This window comes from Paramormyrops kingsleyae, chromosome 13 (genome assembly GCF_048594095.1).
Source record: "Paramormyrops kingsleyae isolate MSU_618 chromosome 13, PKINGS_0.4, whole genome shotgun sequence".
In the NCBI taxonomy this organism is placed as follows: domain Eukaryota; kingdom Metazoa; phylum Chordata; class Actinopteri; order Osteoglossiformes; family Mormyridae; genus Paramormyrops; species Paramormyrops kingsleyae.
In genome coordinates, this window is record NC_132809.1 from 8,353,341 (window position 1) to 8,378,401 (window position 25,061).

General features: G+C 47.4%; 1 protein-coding gene across 1 annotated transcript in view; it reads right to left on the reverse strand.

The window, feature by feature from the left end:
• Window positions 1-5,915: 5,915 nt before the first annotated feature.
• Window positions 5,916-25,061, reverse strand: part of LOC111848233 (NKD inhibitor of WNT signaling pathway 1) — a 30,970-nt gene continuing 11,824 nt past the window's right edge. The window contains exons 4-10 of the mRNA XM_023820071.2: window positions 17,687-17,744; window positions 14,620-14,726; window positions 14,355-14,450; window positions 12,439-12,586; window positions 11,759-11,840; window positions 10,694-10,821; window positions 5,916-10,128 (exon numbers count right to left, since the gene is read on the reverse strand). Of these exons, the coding sequence (XP_023675839.2) occupies window positions 9,608-10,128; window positions 10,694-10,821; window positions 11,759-11,840; window positions 12,439-12,586; window positions 14,355-14,450; window positions 14,620-14,726; window positions 17,687-17,744 (1,140 nt within the window). The 3' untranslated portion in view covers window positions 5,916-9,607. The remainder of the gene's footprint in view (window positions 10,129-10,693; window positions 10,822-11,758; window positions 11,841-12,438; window positions 12,587-14,354; window positions 14,451-14,619; window positions 14,727-17,686; window positions 17,745-25,061) is intronic.

Consider the following 25,061-nt stretch of genomic DNA (forward strand, 5'->3'; position numbering starts at 1 on the left):
GGGAAAGATGGAGTGGGAGACGGGCTTTCACAGAGAGATCCGCTTCTCTTTTCCCACCGAACATATGCAGCGCAGATCCTGAATCCAACATGGGGAAAATGTTCCCTAAAATGTGGTTGACTTCATATTGAGGCAATCTCTCAGCCCATCTGGGCTCATTAGAACTCCCAAGGGTGCGACAAGCCAATAAATGTCACCCCACCCTTCCCATTCAGACTCCAACCATATGCATCTTTCATTTCATTATATTAAAAACACATGCAGTGTCGTTCATTAGGACTCCATGACACCGGGCTCTCTAATGAGGTGGAGATGTTCTAGTTATGATTTATGAGCCTTTCAGTGACCAGACATCTCGTATTGAGATAATGCTACAAAGTAAAGGAAATCTCACTGGTGATAAGCAGCGGAGTGTCAAAATTAGCATTTGGCTTGCCTGACACGTGTGCGGTAAATGTTGTTAATCGAGTGATTTTCAAAACAAAGTAGACATCCGCGTTTTTCCTCTAAATAAGGAGACACCAGAAATGACACAGGCTAGGGAAATATCTATCAGGATTATCTCTAAGTGGCATCCAGATGGTCACAACTTGAGTAATTAAAACCTGATTTTTTTGTTCCACAGGGACTGCTATCTTGGTAAGGTTTTGTTGGATTCCTTGAGACTTATCAGTCATGTACTTTTGACAGAACTCTAAAGCTCTGGATGGGCAAATAAACCCCAAACCTATAAGCAGGCGTGTAGCTAGAAATTCAGGCCCCCTGACAAAATGTCACCATGGGTTCGCCGTCCAATTTTACATATACTTTTACATGCTCAAGGGCTCCTGTAAAGTGCTGGCCCCCCTGAATCTGCCAGGGTATGCTTACTGCGCCCCCCTACCCATAATGCAGCTGTGCAAAAAGCCTTGTCGTGACTGCTGCTCTGTCCATTATGACACATCACTTTGCCCGTCTCTCATCAGGCATGTATGAGAAAAGCTGCAAACGCCAGCCCCCTTCCAGATATCCAGGGGCACGATCCAGCGTCGGTCTGCAGCTGGGCAGTGCCGCTATCGCTCAGCGCCTTCCTGCATCTGTTCAGCTGGCTGCTGGACTCATTAGTATGGACACTGATTAATACCAGTAGGGGCCCTACAATCAGCCAGAACCACGTGCTATTTAGTTGCAGATAAAAGAGCATCGCTGCTATAGAAAATAGGCCGCATCACAGAATAGCAAGTAGCCTGTCTTTCTTTCTTTTCAATACATCTGTTCCCTCGTCTTTTCACCCTTTAAAAGCATCTAAAAGGCAAGGGTTCCGATAGTCATTGGGACCCTTCCCTGCTTTACATGGTCGTAATTTCGTTTGATGTTTGCAAAGGGCAGCAGATATGAGCCTAACTAGAGGCCAACAACATTACGGTGGAGTCGCAGCTGCTCCCTCTGACAGCGCTTGATAGAAACCAGGCAGGCTATTGTGTTACCAGCAATCACTAGAAAGTTAATTGTTGCGCTTTGCAACATGGGGGAAAATGCAATGTGGCCATATCGCTGCTGGCTCCCTTTTTCGGAGGGGGGGGTGTGTGTTTTAGGCAGCCGGAAGCCCCGGAGGAAGGATGAAAAGGACAGATATGATAATAGCGTACAAAACACTCAGAAAAGGCAGGGAATCCGCGTGTCCCCAGGAACCGCGAGAGACCAGTACGAGTTGCCAGTTTGCTCTGTCTGGGCCCAAGGTCACAGCTAAGACCTTCACTGCACGGCCTAAGTCAGACTTCGCTTCCTATTTCCCTTTAAAAATACACAGTGCAAGAGAACAACCAAATATTTCACAGGTTCCAATTAACAAAAAGATAATCATGTATTATTATATGGACTAATAGAGGAGTAACATATATGTACTTTGAATCAAAATAACTTTCTGATTCATCTCTGGCCAAATACAAAGGGTGGAGAAAATTATCCAATTTCATATCAAATATATAATAACCTAATGCTCATATTTATTTAAATATAAAGAACAGCTTATTCTTATAAAAATCAAATGCATTCTTTTGTATAAAATTAAGACAAAACCGTTCTCCTAAAACAAGAAGTAAATTATTATTATCATTATTATTAATAATCATGACCATCATTATTATTACTTGCTGATGAGCATTGAGCCATGTGGCTAATTTAAAAAGCACTTCGCTTGAGACAGCGAGAATGTCTCTGCGGTCACATCAAGGACCTTCAGGAATCGGGCCGGACACCAGCACCCAATGGCAATCAAGGAAGCTGGCCAATGAACCGCCTTCTCCAGATTCTGGCGACGGCCGTTAAATATGTAGGAAACAAATTGGCGCACCGGTTGGATTGGCGGCCCGGTTAAAAGTGTGGGCTGTTAGCTACGGCCCGCCGGCTTGTCGGACCTTCATTACCCCTCTGTTCTGCTTTCATCTTCAGCCCCTGCACTGGCACCTTACAGCCTGACATCTCCCCATTCATGCTGTACCTTAAAGAGCTTGCTGCGACATCAAAGAGGAGGAGACGCCTTTGATGTTACAGAAAAGAAAGAAGCCAATGATTTACCGAAAACCAATGAAACTTTTGGTTGCTCTTTTCTCTTCCTGCTCTAAAAAGAAAACCTCCACTTTTTTTTGCCTGCAGTTTGGGAAACTTTTTATATGTCCTAGTCCATGGCACTGTGTAGATCTGTCAGGAATGGAGATGTCACCCTTTATTTGAGGTGACACAATGAATATTGAGGTTTACAGGGGTCTGTATGTCCACCTTGAGTGTCCCTCTCCACCTGTCCTACCCGATTGCGATTCCACAAACAGAAAGTCATCAAGTGAATCAGGACACTCTTACAAGACAATTTTCCCCCTGGACCTTCCTTGGAATTTGTTCAAAAAGAGATACAATGAATTCACATTGATTTCATGGGTTGGTGTAGAGAGATACTGCACGGGGTTCATGCCGAACCCTGAGGACGACGGTGCAAAAGTTAATTCTTTACATCTTGCCTCATGAGTCATAAATCTGCTAACGTGTCATATGAGCTGTATTTTGCAGACATAAATGTTTATGTTGGTAAACAAAAAGTAGATTCACTTGCTTCTGTTTTTTCTGGCCAAATTCAATTGCACTTCACTGGAACTAGGGCATGAGTTCAAATCCTCAGCTTTCAGAACCAGGGGATATAGACCCCTGATAACACAGATCAGCCAAATCCAAGAGCATTTAGCCTACATTGGAAGCTTGCCATCGTATGATTTTGTTTGCCCATTAGGTTAACCTATAAAAAAAAATCCCTGAAAATTAAAAACTGAAATTACTAGGTCACTATGGTTCAGGGCTCATGGCTCGGTTTCATAATTCACTAGTTCACGTATGTTTTCATGTTGTTAGCAGACTGATTATTTATTCTGACAAAAACAGCTTTCATGGGCCCATCTGCACCAATGAATGCTAACATTTGGTGAAACGATCATTGATACATCTACTAACTCTCCACGGAGTTAAAAAATACCTGTATGTCAGATTGCCTCTCAAGATACTAAATCTGAGTACATTTGCAATCATATTTTAAAGAAGGCCTTTATAAATAAAAACCAATATTGTGTCAAAGATTTTGTTTCAGCCAGCCAGTTGAACAAGTGCCAGTCACAGAGTACTCTACTGGTTGGTTGAAACAAAATCTTGCTCTGGATTTTTACTTTCTGGACCGGAACTATCCACCTCTGATTGTGTCAGACCTATTTTCTAAACCTGCGTGTCCTATTCATGGTTGTGGGGGTCTGGAGCCATTGGGCACAATGCAGAGAATAGCCTTGGAGGGGGCATCAGCCCATCACATGTGTACACACACAATATTTGGGTATTCTAATTCACCTTAGCATGTTTTTGGATTGGGGGGGTGGTGGTGCTGAAGAACATAAAAGAAACTCCATGACAAGATCATGCAATCTCCACACACATAGACCTGGGCTGGAGACTCGAACCCTGGTCCCAGAGGTGCGACGTAATGGCACCAGCCATTGCAATACCATGCCACCCCCTAGTACCATCTCTTATCCATATGTCACATTCTCCTTATTACGACATCAGACTCGTCATGCTAGAGACAATGATGAGGACATTCTCACGGCAACCTGCATGAGTAAAATGTGTGTCCAAGTTCCCAGAATCCTGCAGTATCATCCATCCATCCATCCATCCAAGCATTGGGTGCTTGAGCAAGGCCCTCAGCCCCAATGGCTCCAGGGACTCTGGGTGCCAGCTGAACTCATGCTGCCACCTCCACCAAAAACTGGGGGTGGTGGTGAATAGCTCAGTGTGCTAAGGCTTTGTGCCGGTGATCAGAACATTGCCAGTTCAAGCCCCAACCTCAGCAAGACTCCTGTCCATGGGCCCTTGAACAAGGTCCTTAACCACCCCCCAACTCCATGGGTGCATACATGCATCTATAAATCTATAAAAAGGCGGTGGGGGGGAACCTTCCTATATCATCAACAGACCCATAAATGGAAAGCTGGGATACACCTCACCCTGGCTAAGCAAAGCTTCGCAAAGTCGCAAATCCCATTAAACTTTAATAAACTAGCAAGATTCAATCTTTAGCACTTTTGATTCCCTTTACTCAGTTAAGGAATGTAACAATTATCGTGCTGCTTTATTAGTGCTGTCCTCACAGCGCATAAAAGCCCGCCACAGCAATTAGCCTTAATTCCTTTTTCTTTCTTTTCATGCTTCGAGCCACCAAACATAGGCATATTCCGATCATTGGTATTACGCCGCGGATCTGCTTTGAAGTTTTAAGATACTGTAAGAAAAAGGACCCACTTATCTGCACATTAAAAAATGTTCAAAGCATATAAATGCTCTGGAACAAATGTAGAATATCATTGGATTAGCTTTTTTTCCCCCCACTCTGTGCAGCTGTATTCATAACAAGGTACCTTGTGTCCTCCTCATCGTTAGCATTTTAGCATCTTCTCTCCAAGAGAAGCGTCACCCTACTGTGCCAATTCACACTTCAAAGCTCCCCGGCTATCTGCAGGAGACAAAGCGCAAACCGAAAGCATATGGCCGTTTGTCATGTTCCCGCATTTTTCAGGCAATATCATAGCTTCTCTGCTTTCAGTGGTAACATGATACGGTTAATCTCCACTCCTCCTCCTTTAAGAGCACGAAATCTCATAATGGGTAACATGGCACACGGAGTGTTGGGGGGGGGGGGGCATTTCCCTGATCGGGTAATCCTTCGTTTTTAGGAGAGGGAACAGAACTGTAGAGGAAGACAAACGATATTTTAAAAGTCCAGTTCAATGAATTCATGTTACAGTAGCACAAGCAGAGCTGCCCACTGGGGGGGAATGCGACACCACCTCCTTTAAAGAGCAAATATGGGGGCACGTTGCACATCGGACACATCTGGCCCAAAAGGCAAATGCTCGCTCGTCCACATTGCGCACTCAGGCGCTTGTGTGTGGCCTGCCTGCTCCAAAATCCACATAAAACAGCAGCTCTGCCTGGTTGGTCGGTCTGCGCTTAGCCTTAATTAAAGCATAATACTGCCTTTAAGTGTCCTTAATTATATTAATGTCTGAACTGCGCATCTTACTATAAACCACGGTGATTAGAATTATATATTATAGCCGCAGCAAAGTTGCTTTTATCCAAAGTATGTTATTGCGGGAGGAAATGCTTCAGAATTTAACAACAGGAAACATGTGGGACCAGTCAGGGACCTCCCACCATCGTGGTATGAGAAATTACACACTGCATGCACATTTGCATCAGTGGTGGTGGCCGTGATTCTTATGGGTAAATTTCCCAGTTTGGGGAACATCACAGTCACAAGCATGAGTCTTAATGGGTGCAGATTTCCAGCACATCAGCAGCTACCTACACATTTGCAAACAAGGTGGTTAAAAAACGAAACGTATCTTGAAATGAAATTTTATTTCAAACAAAAGTAATTACATGTAAAGTATTAGAATACGGGTGAAGTATACGGGTGGTCATGGTGGCTTTGTGCGATTATGACATTCCTCCAGAGCATCCCAAACATTCAGAGATGATCTACATTTCCAAGTATAGGAGGCTCAATGCAAATTCCAGACTGGGCTCGTGTGGCTTTCTGGTTTAGGATGCTGCACCCATGATCGGAAGGTTGCAGGTTCACATCCTGTGGCTAGTAGTGCGATTGCACTGTTGGGCCCTTCAGCAAAGCCCTTAACCACAATTGCTCCATGGCCAATCCTCTGCTTCCTCAATTGTACGTTGAGAAAAGCATCTGCGCGATAAAATAAATGTTGTAGTAACATTTATTTATCGTTGTGGTTAAGTGTAAAGTCTAGGACACCACACAGTCTCTCCCCAGCAGGCAAGGTTCATTCTGCTCATCTTTCCATGAGCTTTTGCTTCAAAAGGCTGGTGACCATCACATGACACTGCTGTGTTTGTGGGGGGGGGGGGGGGGTGGGTTGTGCGCCCATCCGCGGTTTTTCTGCTTCTTCATCCCAGCTTCTCCAAAAAAGCAGTACTCACTTTACAGTTCTGTCCATGACGGCTGGCGCAAATCCGTGTCTAACAGCCGTGACCTGGGAGCCATTCAGTCAGCACAGAGGAAACAGAAAGGACCCATTGAATAGCAGCACAAAGAGTCTTCCTGCTATCACGTTTAAAGTCTAGGAACCCTATTGTCCGTAGTGGTTTGACCCCAGGAAAAACAGTGTTAAAACGTAACACAGGTCACATGGCATGTGGGGGAAATGGTTCTCAGAGTCACACAAAACCGTTCAACTGTCACCCAGATAGCTGGGTTCCTCCAACATGCTGGCGACTTTCAGCTGCTATGGGTGACAAATTAACTAGGACACAGTGAGCCAGTTAGGCAACCAGTGGGCTAGCATGACATTTATTTGAAAATAAATACGAAAGATTTAAACAGTTTAAATTTCAACTAGCTAAAAATTTAATGAAAGGGCTTCTCTCTTGGCACAGTTTTGTTATGAAATAAATAAAGCATTAAAATCAAAACCATCTATATTTACTATACGAGCAGGGAAAAATAAAGGGAAAATAAACTGCTACTTCTGAGGCTGACAAGTGACAAGTGTTAGAGTCTCGATTCACGATTTGCACTAGAAAGCACTAGAATACCTATTCCTGGCAGCCTTGACTGACACGGTGAAACCAGTTGAGGCAGTGAGACAGAGGTGACAGGTCTGCATACATAGCATCTGTTATTTTATTAATATAAATAAGCTTATACTTCTTACAAGATTCGTGAACATCCATTCCACAGTGCTTCAAATACAGTATTTACATTAGCTTTTTTTTTTTTTTTTTTAATTGTAGGTACATGAACCCAGGCTAACATAACTCAGTGGTGGTGTACATCTGAAAGATTATTGGGGATTTTGTGAAGTATTTACCAAGGTAACAGTACAGTATCTCAGCATGAAAACACAAGCTTGGCTTTTTTCACGAGACTATGAAGTCTCTTTGTATTATGGGAACATAATTACAGCAGAGTCTGCATCCAATCCCTTGAGACTCCCACCTTGGCCATCCCTACATGTGTCATGTCAGTTTAACCCCTAAATTGATGATCTGAGATGACGATGAGAAGATCGAGGACTCTGCCAAAGTGAAAGCTCACCGGTTTCTAACAGAACAGCTGACATTTAGGTACTTCTGTCCCACTGGGTTGGACAGGGCTCAGGGAGACTGCGGACACAGTGAACATGGCCCTGAGCCAAAGTGCGGCCAGTTTTCCTCCAGTCCTGCAACCCCACTGATCAGGAGCTCTGGTTTCCCTCCAATTTCACTGCCTTCATCCCAGCGGCAGCCATGACCCCCGATGATGCCGTGTTTTGGAGGTGCTTTGTTTAACATTTTTCCATAACAGCTATTAATAAATGAGAGCAGATTCCGGTGGGAGATTCCATCTGAAGGGCTAGAGACCGTATCGGGCCGCAGTCGCGACTCCCCAGTGGGGGGTGCCTGGGGTCCCATCGGGGTCTCCAACCGACAGCTCGCAGCTGCGGGAGGCCGTCGACTTTCACAGATGGCAGGACGTGCAAGGAATTCCTGTGGGGGGAAAAAACGCCCGTGTTTCTACCCCAGCCTCCTGTCCCGGCCGGGGCGGCTCGACCCCCACACCTGGCCTGGATGGCCACGCACCTGTTTGCCGCCTGAAGCCATGGGAGGCTGGACACCCGATACCGTGGGGGGGGGCACGCCGTAAACACGGGCCTCGCTGGGGGCCCATTCAGCTCCAGCGTCCATTTTTAGAGCTTGGATCCAGGCGTTGGGGACGATAATAAATCGAAGGTGGTGCCGATGGCACGCGGCCCATGTGACAAGGGAAGGATGGGTTCTTATTGGCGGGTTCACATGATAGGGCCGCCCTGGGAGTGAGTCATGAGGCCGCCTGTGGGACCTGGCGGCCTGTAGCACCAACGGGATCAGACAGCTGGCGTGCGACACGCGTCCATGTTCCTGCCAGCCAATCAGAGGCGGAGCCCGGCGCATGGCTACCCGGTGACGGCAACGGTGACAGCTGACAGCCGGGAGAGGCCTCAGTCATGCACTGCTCAGCGGTGAGCTGTCGGCCTGGCTACCCTTCTCCCAGTCGGGGGCAGCGAGCCGAGGTCGGGTCCATCAGTCAGCGGGACGTCCCTCAAAGGCATGCCGGACAGCCCGACATGGCGCAGCCCACTACAGCAGGCCAGCGGGCCCACAAATAACAAAACAATAGCAAATACTGGAGTCTGAGACTATGCAGCTCACATCAGCCATATCCAACCACAGAGAACTTAAAAATACCTGAGCAGAGGCCTCCAACACTGAGTCAGGCGTCAAACGGTTTGACTGTATAGTTGCACCTAACTTTGAGGCAAGAAGTGGTCTTCAAGAGCAGCTTCGTCGGCATTGAGGAGTGTAAGAGACTTAGAAGCCTGGGTATAAAATCCATCACAGCACCCATGACACGAGTCTATAGTTACAGGACAGGTGACCACGAGGCGACATGATCGCGAAATGGGGAAAGGGACCGACAATGAGGCACAGAAAACGTTACGCAAAATTACTTCTGTATATTAATAAGTGTGATAACAATCGTAATATATGAGGTAGCAGCTATTTGGGGGCTCCTTCAGGCAGTCACCCTCACTCGCCATTTTGTGTTCGAGTCCAGATGTGACCTTCACTCTAAAGGGGTCAGTGATGTCCCAAATCATCCCACAGCGGGACTTTCCCAGGGATGGGTTGTCACCAGGCTCACCTGTTTCTCCAACGCCCCCGGGTCTTCCCCCCACCCCACAGACTGAGCCAGAGAGCCCCCATACGGTCACAGAGGCAGGCCGTAAGCCCACTTGCTGGGGTTTCAGACTGAGGGGGGAGGGGGAGACATTTGCGGTATAACTTTTGGGCAGACTGATATATCTTAAGTCTCTAGGCCCTTTTCACAACCACATTACAACCACCAGGAGAACTAAAGAGGGCCAAGGGTGCTGACCCCCCAAGATCCTTGCCAGCACGATCACACCCCATCTGTGGGGGGGCGCTAGTCCCAGCTGCCCCCCCCCCCCCCACAGTTGATCTTATACAGAGTTTGACTTGCTAATCAGGACTGGTAGAAGTGATGATAGTGATGGTGGTGCTCGTGATGGTGGTGATGCTCGTGCCTCTGCACCACGTGGCTGCCCAGCCCCCCCGACAGCTCTCGCACCTGCTCCTTCTCCAGCAAGGGCCCGGCCAGCCCCAGAGACCGGTACACTGGCTGAGAGTCCCTGGCTCTCTGCTTGTGCCGCTTGTGGGGGGCAGAGGGCTGCTGATGGGGGTTCTGGCAGAGCAGCGCCAAGGGGGTAGCGCCCCCCCGGCTCCTCATGGACCTCCCGGCGGCCTGAGCAGGGGGCGCCCGCCCATGGTTCTTGGGCGAGCGTAACAGGTGCTTGTTGGGGTCCTGGGGGCGCTGACGGGGGCACGGGGCCTCTGAGGCCGGGGGGCCGTGACTCGCTCCTTCCATGGCCTGCGAGCGGCGATGGTGCGAATAGGAACGGCCGTTCTCCGGCTCGTGTGAGCGAGACCGCATCTGATTGGCTGGCCGTGCCTGGGGCTCCGCCTTGGCTGGCTCTGTGCCTGTGCCTGGACAAGGGGGAAAGTCAACATTCAAAACATGCACAGCTCGGTATAATTAACACTGCTAATGTCCACCATCATCCAACTTCCAACCGTTTATCCTGGTCGGGGTCACAGGGGAGACCTGGAGCCTGGCCCAAGCAGCATAAGGCACTGGGCTGGGGTAACACCCTGGATGAGATAGCAGGCCATCACAGGGCACACAGACACTCACACCCCTGGCAATTAAAGTTTTTGGACTGTGGGAAGAAACAAGTGAACTCCACTGAGAAATTAGTGGGATTCAAACCTATAACCCTGAAGGAAAAAGACAACATTATCAACCACTGAGCCCCCATGCCACCCTCCCCCCAGTAAAATAAACTAAACATAATTAAATACCGCATCCTTAGAAATATTACATTAATCCTGCCAGGAAACTTTTCTGCATGCAAAGCTTGTACAAGCTTGTTTTATTTTCTTCTTGGTTTCTTAATATGTAACATGTTTGGTTTATTCAAATTAAAATGCAATTAAGGGCAGTTGTTAAGTGGATACAGCAAGACGGAGGCCAGCTGGCCAAGGAACCCACCGGACCCAAAACGGGACGTGTAGTTCTCAATGCCGGCCAGGTCCAGGTAATGGTTCCGGCGCTCCAGGTTCTCATCCACACAGTGGCGCAGGCAGCCCGGCTGGGCATGATGGTCACTGCAGTGTCGCCTGGGGAGGGGGTTGCATAATTTTGGTTAACTGTTAAACTCTCCCACAAAAGGTCGGAGGGCAGGCGGTTTGGGTGGGTGGGGGGGGGATTTTTCCATTTGTCCACTCCAGTCGGCAACAGGAATTGTAAACTGTTGAAAAATAAAATAAACGCCACTTCTCACTCTTCTCCCAACAGCTGCTGCGAGCAGACGGGCCCAGACACCCACTGCACGGGATAAACGACAAGCATTCTGTCATGGCAGCGACCCGCACACACGGGCCAGATCAAAGAGCAGCTGTGTGGCTATCAATAGCGGGCGGGTGGCATCTCTTTGGGGACAATCCTGCCCTTCATTTCAGCAGTCCGACACAGGCCACACGTACCACCCAAAAGGTTTCCAAAACATTCCTTAACAATCGTGCTCTGATTCAAAATTTGGAAACATTTCCCTTCCAGGAAACACTTAAACTCTTTCAACTGCTCTGTTGGCTCAAGGGGGCTCCGACCTCAAGGCCTTGTGGCGCTGGCTGTTATTATGAGTCAACACTGTACTCAACGCATCAACACAGGGATTCGGCTTGTGGCCAGACACTTTTTGGCTGGTTAACCAGGGCCACTGTCCCTCAAATTCTATCTGCCAGTAAATCAAGCACAAATTAGACTTGTTTTGTTCTACACAAATATCTATCAGCAGGAAAAGCACTCCCCGTTTAAAACGTCAGACTGCCAAAGGTGTTTGACTTTGCTGTTCCTCGCACATCATTTGCACATTTTACAGTTTCCCAGTAAATGTCAAAATCAGCATTTTGCTTAGTGGAAAACCAAAGTTATTTTTTTCCTCCACACAGGAGCCAGGGGGTTAATATGGTAAGGGGATTTTGCTCATATTGCCAGGGCAGTAGGCACCATAACCTTATGGGTCTCAAGCCCACATAAGAGACAAATGCTCCATACCTGAGAGGAGCTCGGGACTTCTTGTCAGTGCTTTTAGGATCTTCGGTACACTTGTCAATCTTCTGTCTGCCATGGCTGTTGTCTGCAAGAGAAGACAGCGTAAAAACATGCACACACTCGCGGCTGCACTGTGGAACACACATATCCCAGAATCCTCAGCATAGAGGCACCATCTACAAAAAGGAACCTGCGCTCAAAGCCGCCCACTTTGAAGATGAATTCAAGAGGAAAAGAAGAATAAACAATGGGTTCTCTTATTATCAAGGCATAGTTTTCTTTCTAGTCTTTATTATAAAAAGATGGCAGACATAGTTTGGAAGTATGATGACTGCTCTTTGTTAAAGGCTAAAAAGTACCCAGAATAGCAAGTAAACTAACAAGTTTGCGCTCAGCTTTTTTGAAACATAGCCTAAGAGTTTAAAAGTTGAAAAGTTGAGTAACTGAGATGCATTTTCCTTTTCCTACCACCCTCTCTGGTAAAAGCTCTTGGAAACTCACTGCCGTTATCAGAAGGATCGTGTTCAGCTCTTAAAACTTTCCTTTATCTGAACACAAATGAAAATCAGCCATGACCACTGTCATGGAAAACAAACTCCCTCGTACTGGAGCTGATGGAGGGATGGGATGAATCTGAGCAGCTCTGTGGTGAGCGGACCATCGGAGCGGTAGTGGGGGCTGACCTGGCACGGGCAGCGGAGGGCTCTTCCAGGTCTGGCTGGAGTCAGGAGCTACAGAGAGCTTGACACGCAGAGTTTTACTGGTGCTGGGGGAGTGGTTCACAGAAGCATCCACCACCTCGTAGATAGTGTGCAGCAGGCTGCTGATGTCCTGCAGGATGCCAAGAGAGAGAAAGAAATCGCTCAGATCCCAGGAAAGTTACTACTGCTGTTCTCTGACATTTAAATTTAAAGAAACGCATCAGTACAGAAAGGACATCTATGCTCTGAGACTGAGTCTCCTGGACAGTAATTAGGCTTGGGTCACGTCACAGTAATACGGTATACCGTGGTATTTTGTATCGTGGAGGACCAATTTTATCATGGGGGAAAGCGGTACATCTTAAGTCTTTGGGCCCTTTCCACAACCACATCACATCCACCAGGAGAAGTGAAGACGAGGACCAAGCTTGCCGCCCCCAGGATCCTCCCTGGTGTGGTCTCACATCACCCCCCTACCCCCCAGCTGCCAAGATTTCATACCGGCATAGCGCCAATGTAGAAAATAGTTGTCCCGGGGAATCCGTGGGGGATTGGATCCCGACCCCCCCCCCGTGGAAATCAACATTTGTAGATGTTCAAGTCTCTAATATAAAACGCCGATAATTTCTGCATACAACCTATGAACATGCTCCTGTGTCCTTTAAATAATTTCCACATTACTTATAATACCTAATCCATTGTAAATGCTAAATAAATAGTTGTCATACCGTATTATTTTGTGAATAGTGACACGAAAAAAAAGGATGTACGTGTCCAGTAGACAGGTTACAGCAGGTCATACGTATCACACACACTTTGATTCAGCGTGGTGCTCAATGCGTGATAAATCCCAGTTTTCCCTTTTGGAATCCCCCCCCGAATATTTTTGATCCATGGATGGTTTGGCCCACAGACGCGGAACCCGCGGATACGGACTGCTGACTGCCATTAAAGCACACCATGGTATAATGTCTGGATGGTATGAAAAATAGATACCACCCAAACATACAGTACCACAAATATCTACAAAGTTGCCTTTTATTATTTAAAAAAAGGGTATTTAATGAGTTCAAGCTACTGGATTAACATACTTCTGTTTTTAATTGACAACTGGTAACTGAAGCATTATTTTATTTATCAATTACGCTAGAGGGTTTTACTTGAGCATATCCCACTGGTGATGAAGGGGGGAGAAACAGACTTTTAAAATTAAAAAAAAAAAAACATTAGGTTTAATTATACATGTTCCCAGACTCATTTTGCCCCACCCACCACCAAAGTAATACCAGCTCTGCTACGAGCCCCAAGACGCCGACACCCCCCCCACCCCCCCGGGCCATCACACCATAGCCTAGCACCACGGGCCAATCACGGAGCTAAGCTGTTTTGCACCAATTAGCTTGCTCTCATTCCGTGAGGTATCTTAAATATGGCTGCTTTCCTACCGCCTCGACCCGCTACCTCCAGCATGAGGAACCATCAGGTGGTCTTTGGAGACACAAATAAGATGCGTTTTCAAACAGCAGCATGAAATATCTCTTCTGTCATTCCAGGGTTGCTGTGGGACCAGAGGCGATGCTGCGGGAAAGTGCAGAGCCGGGAAAAGGGGCTGCTTTGGTCTCGTCACGGCATTTCAGCCTCTTCTCAGAGAAATGGGACTTTCTGATTGCAGCCTCAGATCGCCAACGCACAAGATTTGTCAGTCGCAGCTCAGCAAGCAGGCTTTGCGAGAAGAAACATTTCATTGCATTACCGTAATGGAAGGCAGGTCAGCTTAAGAGAATAGGTCACGTTTCATAAGTCGTACTGGTATTCAGAAGGCTCCCAAGTGACAGTTCAGGGTAGCTGGGCACGTTAACGTGCAATGCACTAGCAGATGTGTCCACGAGGGCTCTCACCTCTCTAGTGACTTTGCCACTGTTATCAAAGTCGTACAGGGTGAACGTCCACTCTTGCCTGTTGTCATCTTCCAATGAGACGGCACACTCAAGCTCCTGAGGAAACCGCAAAATTATGTGGATAGACAGATTCGGTAGATTAGACAGACCAATAGATAGCTTAGATAGAGACAGACAGACTCAGAGGATACACACATCCCCACTATGTCTCCTCCACAGATGAAGTGAGTAGACCCCCCCCCCCCCAATGCTTAGCCACACTCACTTCAAATTTGAGCTGTTTCTTGCCCCCCCCAGATACAGGGTTCTTCCTGTCCTCCTGCATTTTGTCCTCAGTGCAGCAGCTCTCCATCTTCTCCGGAGGCAACGCCACTGCACAAGAAAGACTGTATGTTGGCCAACGGAGAGAAACCGTTTCATCTCGGACAGAGAAACCAGGGCGAGTAAAGCGAGGCTGACAGGGCGCAGCTCAGTTAGTCCATCCAAGTCTTCCTGCCAGCTGAGAGGAAAAAAAATAATAATGGTGGGAATATGTCAGCAGTAAATGTCTCCGTTCGATTTCAGAATTCCGCTTTGTCAAAGATCGAATGGGGTACCAGCTCTGCAAAGCACTAAGGTTGGTTTTCAGCCACAGGTAAAAAAGTGGCACATTAAATTTGCCCTCTCGATTTCCCTCCGCTGCACTTTGAAGCTCTATTCTCAAGCTCTGCTGTGCCTTTTGGATAAAGATCTGACAGCTTTGAAACAGAATCGCTAATTAATTAGTGAAGTTTAAACCGTGTTTGTTGTATTAGCCAAAAGGCCAGGCGAAACAGCTATATTTCATCTCCCTGCTCTGCTCTCTGTACATCAAAGATCCTGTCCTTTCCCTCAACAGAAAGTCTGAAGAAGAAAAAAAGATCTTCTTGGAAAGACTTCACCAAAATCAAGGCAAACACCCCTAAGACCTCTCTTAATCATCTAAGACACAAAACAACCAATGCAGAACTGCTTACACTCAAATGCTCCATGCTGCAGATCCTAGTTTAAGAAAGAATGATTTCGGTAGTAACAAAATGTCCAAATAAAATCCACTATAACTACATTTGAAAAATGAGACCCTCCTTCTGATATGTGCAAAGCATCAACACTATAAGACCATGAACACAACCAGCTTCATGCTTAGATGGATCCCAAGATTCTGGCATCATAAATATGTGTTTTTCCACCCAATATCCCAACAAGAAATTCTACGGCATTTGTTTACTGTCTCCTAGACCAAAGTGCCATTTTCAGGCACATTTTAAGGTCAAATCTTAAAACTATCATTCTAATAGAGAGCATTAACTAACTTTTTTGAATTATCTTTTATATAAGGTGACATACAACTGGGAAACCACGGTCAGAAAGTCGCTGGAATAACTGAGGGTTAAGGGCTCAAGGACTCGAAAGTGAAATCACTTTGCCGACCCTGGGATTTGAAATGGTGACCTTCCAATCAGAGGCGAAGCGTCCAACTCGCTGAGCCTCATACTGTTCCCTCAAAATATAAAGCATCACGTTGGCTGGGAAACAAATGAAAGGAGGCCTGAAGCCCGTGAAAAAACACAATTAAAGTTTTTAATACAAAACACAGAAAGAAAGCACACATGCATTGGGGGGAGGTGAGGGCAAAGCCACAGATATCTTTCTGGTATCTTCTTTCTTCTCTATGACTTTACTAGACTGATTGCTTACTTAGAAAGCCATTCTCAGAGGCAGGAGACTTCCTTCCTGTCTATTAACACTCTTGCCTTTTGGTTTTTGAAAGATGGCCTCCTGGCTTTCACAATTAACCACAGAGAGGAAGGTGGAATGGCACATCAAAAGAACAACACATGCAGCCTCAGCTTCTCTCAGCTACAGCTCTCCCTCCATTCTTTCACCCTGAAAGCCACCACAGCCCCCCCCTCCTCACTCAACCCTTCAGAAGTGCAACCTGAGCCCCCGCTGCCGGGGCTACAGATGCAGAAACACGCTTAGTTTTTCCTGGTCCCCAGCTGAGATCTTCCCATTCATCTAACTGAGAGTCAGGGTAACAATGCTCCATACAACCAGTAGGACTACAGCACCAGTTACTTCAGACACTAGTCCAGTAAATGCAAGGGTTTAGGCCCAGTATGAAAAACCCCAAACTGAAGATACAGACATTTACTTGCCGAAACGGGTTGGGGGCAAGGATATCAACTTCACACCCCCAGGCCTGATTCCTTTCCCAGCTGTGTGAAGTTTTTGGAAGCTTCCTCCCACAGTCCAAAGATGCTTAATATGGGTGAACTGGTGTCCTTAAACTGGCCTTAGTGCATGAGAACACAAGTGCCAGGTGACGCACAGACATCCCGCCAAGGTTGTACCCAGTGCCGATAAACCATTTTGGTTGAGCACCGAATAAACCCTGAGCGGACTAAGGGATTCTGGGAAAATGATCATCAAGCAAAAAAGAAAAAAAAAAAAGAGCATCCTTCGGTGCAGCGGCTTCCTTCTCCAGGAAGAGATCGACCGCAGTCCTCCTGGAAACAGGAGACTCTTATCAGGCCGGCATCAGCATCAGTGTACTCACTCGTGCCAGCAGGACTGGCAGACACGATGATATAGATACCCTCCTGACCGGCGGCCACGGTCTTTGTCAAGTACACCTGGAGGACAGAGAAGGGGCCACGAGCCGCAACAGAGGCACGGCGGCAAAAACATGGCTTCTGTCAGCCAGCGGCGTTTCGTGACTTCCTGTTAGGCCAGCATGTGCAGAAGCACTGGGCGGCTGCACCTGGGTCTCCTGAGAGCTGCTGGAAGACCTTTTTATTTCAGAGCAGGGTGCAACTTTTGGGCTTGAACACCCCCCGCCATTGTTACACAGGCTAGATGAGGGGTGGGGGTTGGGGAAGCAAGGGCTGGATGGTAGATTAACTAGCCCCACCCTCACCACAAACCCGCCTCTGCTAGGACTGATAAGACGGGTCCGATGCCAGAGGCCCCTCCCTCCGCTCAGCCTTTAATCCAGGGGCGACGCGGACGGCTAGAGAAAATGGCCCAGATTAAGTGACAAGGGCTTAGAATGGCGCTTCCCAATCCGGTCCTCGGAGACCCACAGACGGTCCACGTTTTTGCTCCCTCCCAGCTTCCCATTGTGGACTGCTGGACATGGAGCTGGGAGCAAAAACGTGAACCGTCTGTGGGTCCCTGAGAACTGGGTTAAGAAATATTGGCTTAGAGAGAGAGAGAGAGTGACAGCAGAGGAGGCAGAGGGGGAACTGGGGAGCTGGGAGAGGGCCCCGTATTCACCCATCGGCACATTTCGGCACCTGAGGACGGCCTACCTTCTAAGCTGCAGTGTGCTTCGCTGATCCCCTCTCCGCAGCCCTCATCAGACGCTTCCTGTAGGGGGCGACATTACAGCAGACGCTGAACGAACTGAAATCCAGTTTACGACATTAGCACAACACATATAAACTCAGCATGGCACGGTCCCATTGCCCCTTGTCACATACTGCACTACGGACAGGTCTGCAGCTACACCAGTATCATTTCGCAGCAGCCGGTGCGACCGTACTGTGAAGGGCATTCAGGTCCACGTGGCCCCTGCTTACACATACTGAAGGGGGCGCCGATCCCAGCGCCAGGGGGACACATGAGCGGGAACCAGATCAACTGGATCAGGTATCTGCTTCACTGCTTCCGAACACCCTGTCTGAATCCAAGTGAAAACCATTACAGCCCCCAGCCCCTCCCAACACCCCCACTTATGAAATTGAAACCTGACTTCGACTAGGGTCTCCCATTGCCCTGCCCTCCCCCCCCCCCCCAAATTCCTAATCCAAACCACTTTGGCAGTCTCATTCGTCTTGGAGAGCGCACAAGAACTGGTCACCGGCCTTTTAGTGCATGACCACGCTGGCAAACATTTTTCCAGATAAAAAAAAAACATAGACCCTTGCTGGTATAAACCTCAATCCTATTTATACACATAGCCATTAATTCTGTATGTGCAGCTGAAAACCATGTACATTGTACATACAGAAAGCCACTCACATTTCCCAAAAAAAGCACAAAGACTCAAGAAAGGTGCTATATTCCTCAAATATTTTCCTATTGGTTTTTGGTTTGGCTTAAAATACGAAAGCCAAGGGAAAAAATGCCCCTCCCCCCCCAACAAACTGGTTTCGTTCAGTATACCCATCCCTGAGGAAATATTTGTGAAATTAAAAGGCACGGAATTGTTAAAATACTGCCTTGGGACAGAAAGACAAATTCTGGGATTTGTCTAAGTAAACAGACAGGAACCTTTAATAACCACACACTCTGCTAAAGACATTTATGTGGCTACAATTCCCAAACAGCTTCTAATAAAACAACGAGTCTGGCATAGGGACTTAAAAAAATGTAAGCAGGAGGGAATACGCAAGCTCCTGTACTGCCCCCACTGTTATGGACAGTATTCCACACAGAACATCCGAATGAGACGTCTGGCATGGAACAGTCATTAATTCGGAAAAGCCAAGAACAGCCCCGAGAGGATCATCACCGCTGCAGTCCATCTCCTCCAGGTCTCCCAGTAAATATAGTACTAAGCATCAAGATACCTTATCTGGCTACTACTCAAGCCCATCATGAATTACACAAATATAGCCACTAGAATCATCTGGGGAACAGGAACACTTTGGGACAGATAGCACGAATGGACCAGCACGCTGCAAATGAAGACACAAAGTGGCCGAAGGGCCCCAGCGCCCTGGACCTGGGGGGCCGCGTCACACAGCATGTTCACACGGACCCCCGGTGGGTATCAGCCGTCAGTCTGATGAGCAAAAAGCCTCAGCTGGCCAGGTACAAACCAGCAGCCTTAAAAGCCAGTTCTACCCCAAAAGCTGCAAATCTGTAACCAACATTCCTGACATCACAGATCACTCAGAGTAACGTAGAGGAAAATGGCCACACCCCCCTCACCCCACCCACATGGGACATTTGTTATAGATAAATGAGCCCAAATTAAGGAGGGGAGGTATGAGAATGGCTTGTTTAGCAGATGTTTAGCCGTGATGGATGGCAGCTGGATAATTAGCTACTTTCCACGAGGTCTAGGAGACCCTCCTCCACTGGCTCTTCTCGTTGAAGCTAAACAAGAGACCTTGGGATACTGGCTTCAGGAAGATTTCCTTTCATTTGGGTCATTTCTGATTGGGGAGGGCAGCACCACACAGTAATGTGCCAACACCCCATTTTCTCAGTCCTCCAAGCTAAACTGTAGACTTGAGTGTTGGGATACAGGGCTGACAGGCATGATGAACAGACTCGGCACCTGCAGCGGTTACACCGAGGGCTTTTCTGCTGCATCCCATTGACCTCCATGCAGTGAAAATAAAACCTGATCATCTGCCCACAACCTGGGCTGCCCACAGTGCCTGCCGTTAAACAGGCTTGGCCGTGATCAGAAGAGAACAGGGGTGAGAACAGGCAGCTGCCTTCACACCGTTTGTGCATTCCGTATGAACGTCGCGGGACAGGAGACACGGAAGCGGATGGATCTGAGGGCAGAGAGGGAACCAGCAATGCCAGAACACACAGCAGGGTTAGGAGAACGATACCATAGTCAGTGAGCTGACAGCAGACGGCTAGGTGAGAACCCAGAGTGCTCTGTGCCCACGTCGTACTAGGAAGATGAGAGTCTGTACTATCTTCCCTCAAAAATATATTAACTGTACATTTCTAGAATTATTTTAATTGAGGAAAAAAAATTGTCAATACATTTTTTTTAAATGATGAATTTCCTTGAATCTGTTTCTGAAGAGAAGTGGATTTGCTCACTTTAGCCGAGTACCACGCAGACAGACTTTGATGAGATGCCCTCGGGGTGAAAAATGACCACTGTAATGGGGGGGGGGGATTAATTACTTGACAGGGTTCAGATACGAGCTGAAGGACTCCTCATTTCTCTCCGTAAGTAGAGGCGCCCAATTCGGACTGAGGCTTTACTGCATAATGAAAGGCAGTTAACACGTAAAAAAAACACCTTCCTTAACATCAGAGGTACTAAAAATTATTTTCCAGACATGACATTTAACAGGTTCTGTGGAGCCAAAAAGAATATATTAAAACTTCAGCTGCTGCCAGAGCCTTCAAAAGCACTGGCTCCGTGTCCCCCTTATGTGCTTCTGTAAGTCCCTTCATAAACCAGAGGTGATTCACTTCCACAGAACGCCGTGTGTTCTATTACAAAGTAAATCCTGGACCTGCTCCTAGCCGGTTTGATTTGCCGTACTTCAGCAGCCGTACAAGTACAGAGATGCAGACCCCAACAAATGAAACTAAGAGGCCCACAATGAGAAGAGAGTGAAAGGAACGAGCAAATGAGAATTTCTGACAAGACTGTGGTTTGGGTTTGAGCGCCATTTGGTGTCAACATGGTATTTCATGTAGGCTGGGGGTACAGTGGGAGGCCAGCTGGAATCTGGTCAGCCTTGATGCCAGGCCCAGTGCTGATGGGACAGCCTGGCTACACCAGCCCGGCACAGAGGGCCAAAACGTCAAGAGCGGCAAGACGCCAGCCCAAGGGATGGTGCAGAGACCTGCAGCGCGGGGGGAGACGGCGAGGGTGTGTGCGTGAGTGTGGGAGCGCGTGCCGGTCGACGCAGCTCCCGTCAACTGAAAAGCCTGCACAGGACAGTGATTTATAGAAGCGACGACAGCCTCCACTGATCTCCCGCCAGGGCTCACTGCTCACTCGCTTTAGTCAGAACAGTACCAGGGAAGGGAGGGACACACACACACACACAAACAGCAGAGTACGTCCCAAATTCAGGCCTAGCTCTCAGTTTTACTGACCTTTACGCCACCTGGATCTTCTTCAACATTCAAACAGTTTCGGTCCAAAATATTCGAAACCCGCATGTTTTTGAAGAGCGTGCTGAACACAGTTAGGTCTTCACAGCAGCTCTATGCCATGATGTCAATGATACCTCAGTGACATTCACAGCACACTGGGGAAGGAATCCCAACCCTCCAGAAATGAATTTCAACAACCGCGTCCTTTATATTAAAGGCGTCTGAGGTGACAGCCGAGAAGGTATGATCTGGCTCAACAAGGTCCCACCCTAGTACATCTAAACCTCAGCATCATTAGCCTTTACTAAGCAGATATCGAATCACGGTAACCCAGGGCAGATAATCAAGCAAACTAGGGCTAAATGATTCTTTACCAAATTTGGTAAGCAGAGGAATTAGTGAAGAAAGTCCATAGATGTGTAACACACTGTTCTCGATAAGGTAATATGGTAAACCAGGCTATTTTGGGTATACTGCAGGGATCTGAAATCTTGGCAGTAGAACTCAAACACGTGTGGTGGTTTGGCGAAATGAATCGCGCAGGGGACCCACCACCCCCCACACCAAGATTTCAAAACAACAGAAAAGCATTACTTTTTGGAAATACTGTCGAAATACCGTATAGCATCACGTCACAATGTTTGCAAGGTATGACGGCATGAAAAATTAGACAGCACCCAAGCCATTTCACAGATACTCATAGCCTATGCCGGAGTCCCACCGTGTTACACTCTCCATGCACAGCAAGGACACCAGAACACAGGTAGGTTAAACAGCTGGATCCCTCTCATCGTTATCTGGGGTAAAATGACTGAGCTTCTACACATCTGCCAACATGAGCGTCGGCAGGGCCGAGTCCCACATGGTCAGCTGTGCATAGATGGATATGGATAGATCGGCCAATCCAGTGTCCTTGAGGGTGTGTTGATAAAACAGCGACCATGACGACAGGGAGACTCCACCTACTTTCCCAGGGCAAACACACCCATTCCCAAAAGAATCAGTGAGTCATCTCCACTTGACAACAAGATCCCCCTTCCAGAACTGTGCAAACACACCAGAGAAACTCCCCAGGATGCAGTCGCTTGATTCAGCTGTTTATACAGACACAAGAGGAGCCCATAAAGGCAGATAAAAAAGTTCTTTTAACAGCTCAAGGTGAAAATTACTGAAGAGCTTAGTTTAAAAATACACTCTTTAATCCTTCACATTTAGTCAGATTGGGCATTATAAAAATAATAATAAAAAAAGTTTCAAGCAGTCTTCTTTAGAATTAAAATACTGAGTTCGTACTTCACTATAACTTGGGCCACATTTGAAATGATAATCAAAGTCAATTAATGCTAATAAGTTACACTTTTAGTTCAGCCGAAATCGCACAAGTTGCATTTCGGCAAAATCCAGGCAAGTTAATTTACTTCCATTAGAATAAATTAGTTAATATGCCGCAAATGTTAAATAAATATGCTGTCATTTCATGAAGGATTTTTAAAAGGTATTAAAACATGAGTACCAAACACAGCACGACTACAGTGTGAGAGGTACTTTGCGGTAAAAAGCATGTCTGAAATTCCCATTTCCAGCACCCCTAAATCTCAGCTGGACAACCGACCTCGTGCAAATTTATAAAAGTATCTGTCATTCAGCAAAAGAAACCCTCCACATGAAAGCAAACAAACTCCAACCCTCCAAGCACCTTGGGTTTGGCTAAGTAATCAACACCCCTATTTTTGTCAGAAGGTCTTCTTGTGCAGTGCGGCCCAGCCCCAGCCCCCGCCCCCACCCCCACCCCCGCCCACACTCCACTATGTGTTTTTCCACGGAAACCTCTTTCTAAAAACAGCGCTTTGGGAATTCCTCATCCGATGATGCATTTGGTGCTACTGGAGCACAGAGACAGGTAGGAGGCACTGCTGCCGTGCACCTCCAGGGCTGTGGGTTCAAATCCCACCTCCACTCCGTGTGTGTGGAGTTTGCATGTTCTCCCTGGGCCAAGCTGGTTCCCTGCCACAGTTGAAAGACATTGGCACCTATAAATTGCCCCCTTGTCTTGCATTTTTTTCCAGACCCGCCATGACCCTAACTTGGACAAGCAGTTTGATGGTGGACGGATCGAGCAAAGTGACAGCCTTTGAAGTGTTAGAAAACGTAGCCCATCCATGACGTTAAAACCAAAGTTGTAGTCTTATATGGTAGGCCATGCGTGCACTTGTATTGCTTATCCGTATCGTGCTAAAAAGACTGTGGCCCTTTGTGATGTTTAATATGGACACACTCCTTTCAAAGCAGAGAATAATTGCGTTACAAAGTTTACTTCTAAATCTCCAAACCCTCCGATTCTAGCTTTTTTCTCGTTATAAATAAAGAAATTCTTTACAATTCCTGCAACCACCCGAGATCCATTATCTTTCCATTGCTTAATCCTTAACCGGTGTTAGGAAGCCAGTTAAAATTTCAGGAGCACAGTGTCTAAGTCTGATAGCTGCCTGGTTTTGTCATTTGACAGAATCTCGGGAATCAACCCTTAAAAGGGTTAAATGAGAAACTGCCCTGAACATTTCTGGCCAAGTCTCAGCCAATAAATCCAGTCTGGAAGCTTCTTTGCCTACAGGACATGAGGACTGGGACAGGGATGGGGTCTTTCCGTCAGTCGGAGTAGATTTACGGTTCCCCCTGGTCAGCCAAAAGCCATGAATCAACAGTATTAGCCTGTTAGCATACATGAAGTTCCTTAGAGATGGAAAAAACACTATGGTGATGGTGGAGGTGGTCTCAAAAAGACTGGCAAGCTTCATCAAGTTCATCAGCTAGCACTGAAATGAGAGAGACTCTTCAAGCATCTCACTATGGCAATTTATTATTATTATGTTTTTTACTACATCAAACTCCCAATTATGACCAAGAAGCTTGCGAGCAGTTCATTCCTGAGGCCGTGACAGAGGGAGGTGGCACCTACAACCTCTGGATAATTAAAGGGTTGCAGGTTTACGGAAGTCGACCCACATCCAACCATCAGCTGTAGTGCAGCGAGAGGGGCCCGCGCTCTCCCCACGGCAAGAGGCAGTAAGTTGGCTTGTTACTGTGCCCCCTTGACACTCTGGACTCATTCTACATCCTTCCAAAGGTGCAGACAGACCAGAAGTACCTTCCAGCAACCACCTTTTTCAGGGGTGGCTCAGCTGATCACCGGAGCAGACCCAGGACGACCCAGAAAGAGGTCTGCCAGTGTGGTCAGGGTCAACCCAATGACCTCTCCAACGGTCTTCCTACACGCACAGCACAATTTTCCGCACCAACAGGAATGCGCCATCACATCTCTTGAATGTCTCAGCTTTCATTTGCCCTGGTGCACCGCTTGCGGCTGAGACAGAAAACCGCAGGGGCGTGCCCCATGCGACAGGACAGGACCCCGATCATGTACTTCTCAGCCCCTACAAACCACTGGGGGGATTTTTATAAAAGAGAAGCTTCTCAAAAGCTCCCAAACGGCACATGGGCAGCCACATAAGCCACGTGTGAGTAAGGTACTAAAGACTACCCTCCTTCATAGCCGTCCCCCAAGAGAATGCGAAGGCATGTCTACCTCAGCTGCAGTTTCATTCACACTCAACCAGCATGAAGTGTAACTGTAATGGACTTCAAAGCCACCATTTAATCCCAGCGGTGTCCACAGAATCCCATGTGGAGGTTCCGGTCCACTGGTGTCCCTGACGCTCTGGAAACGGCAAGGAGGGGGCTGTCCATGTGACCGAAGGGGGAGCATTAGAACCAACACAGCTGCTAAGTGACACAAAAATAAACGGCAAGCGTAGAGGAAGGAGAAAGCACCAATGAACAAGAAAACCTTAAGAAGTGCCACAGATTTCTTATGCA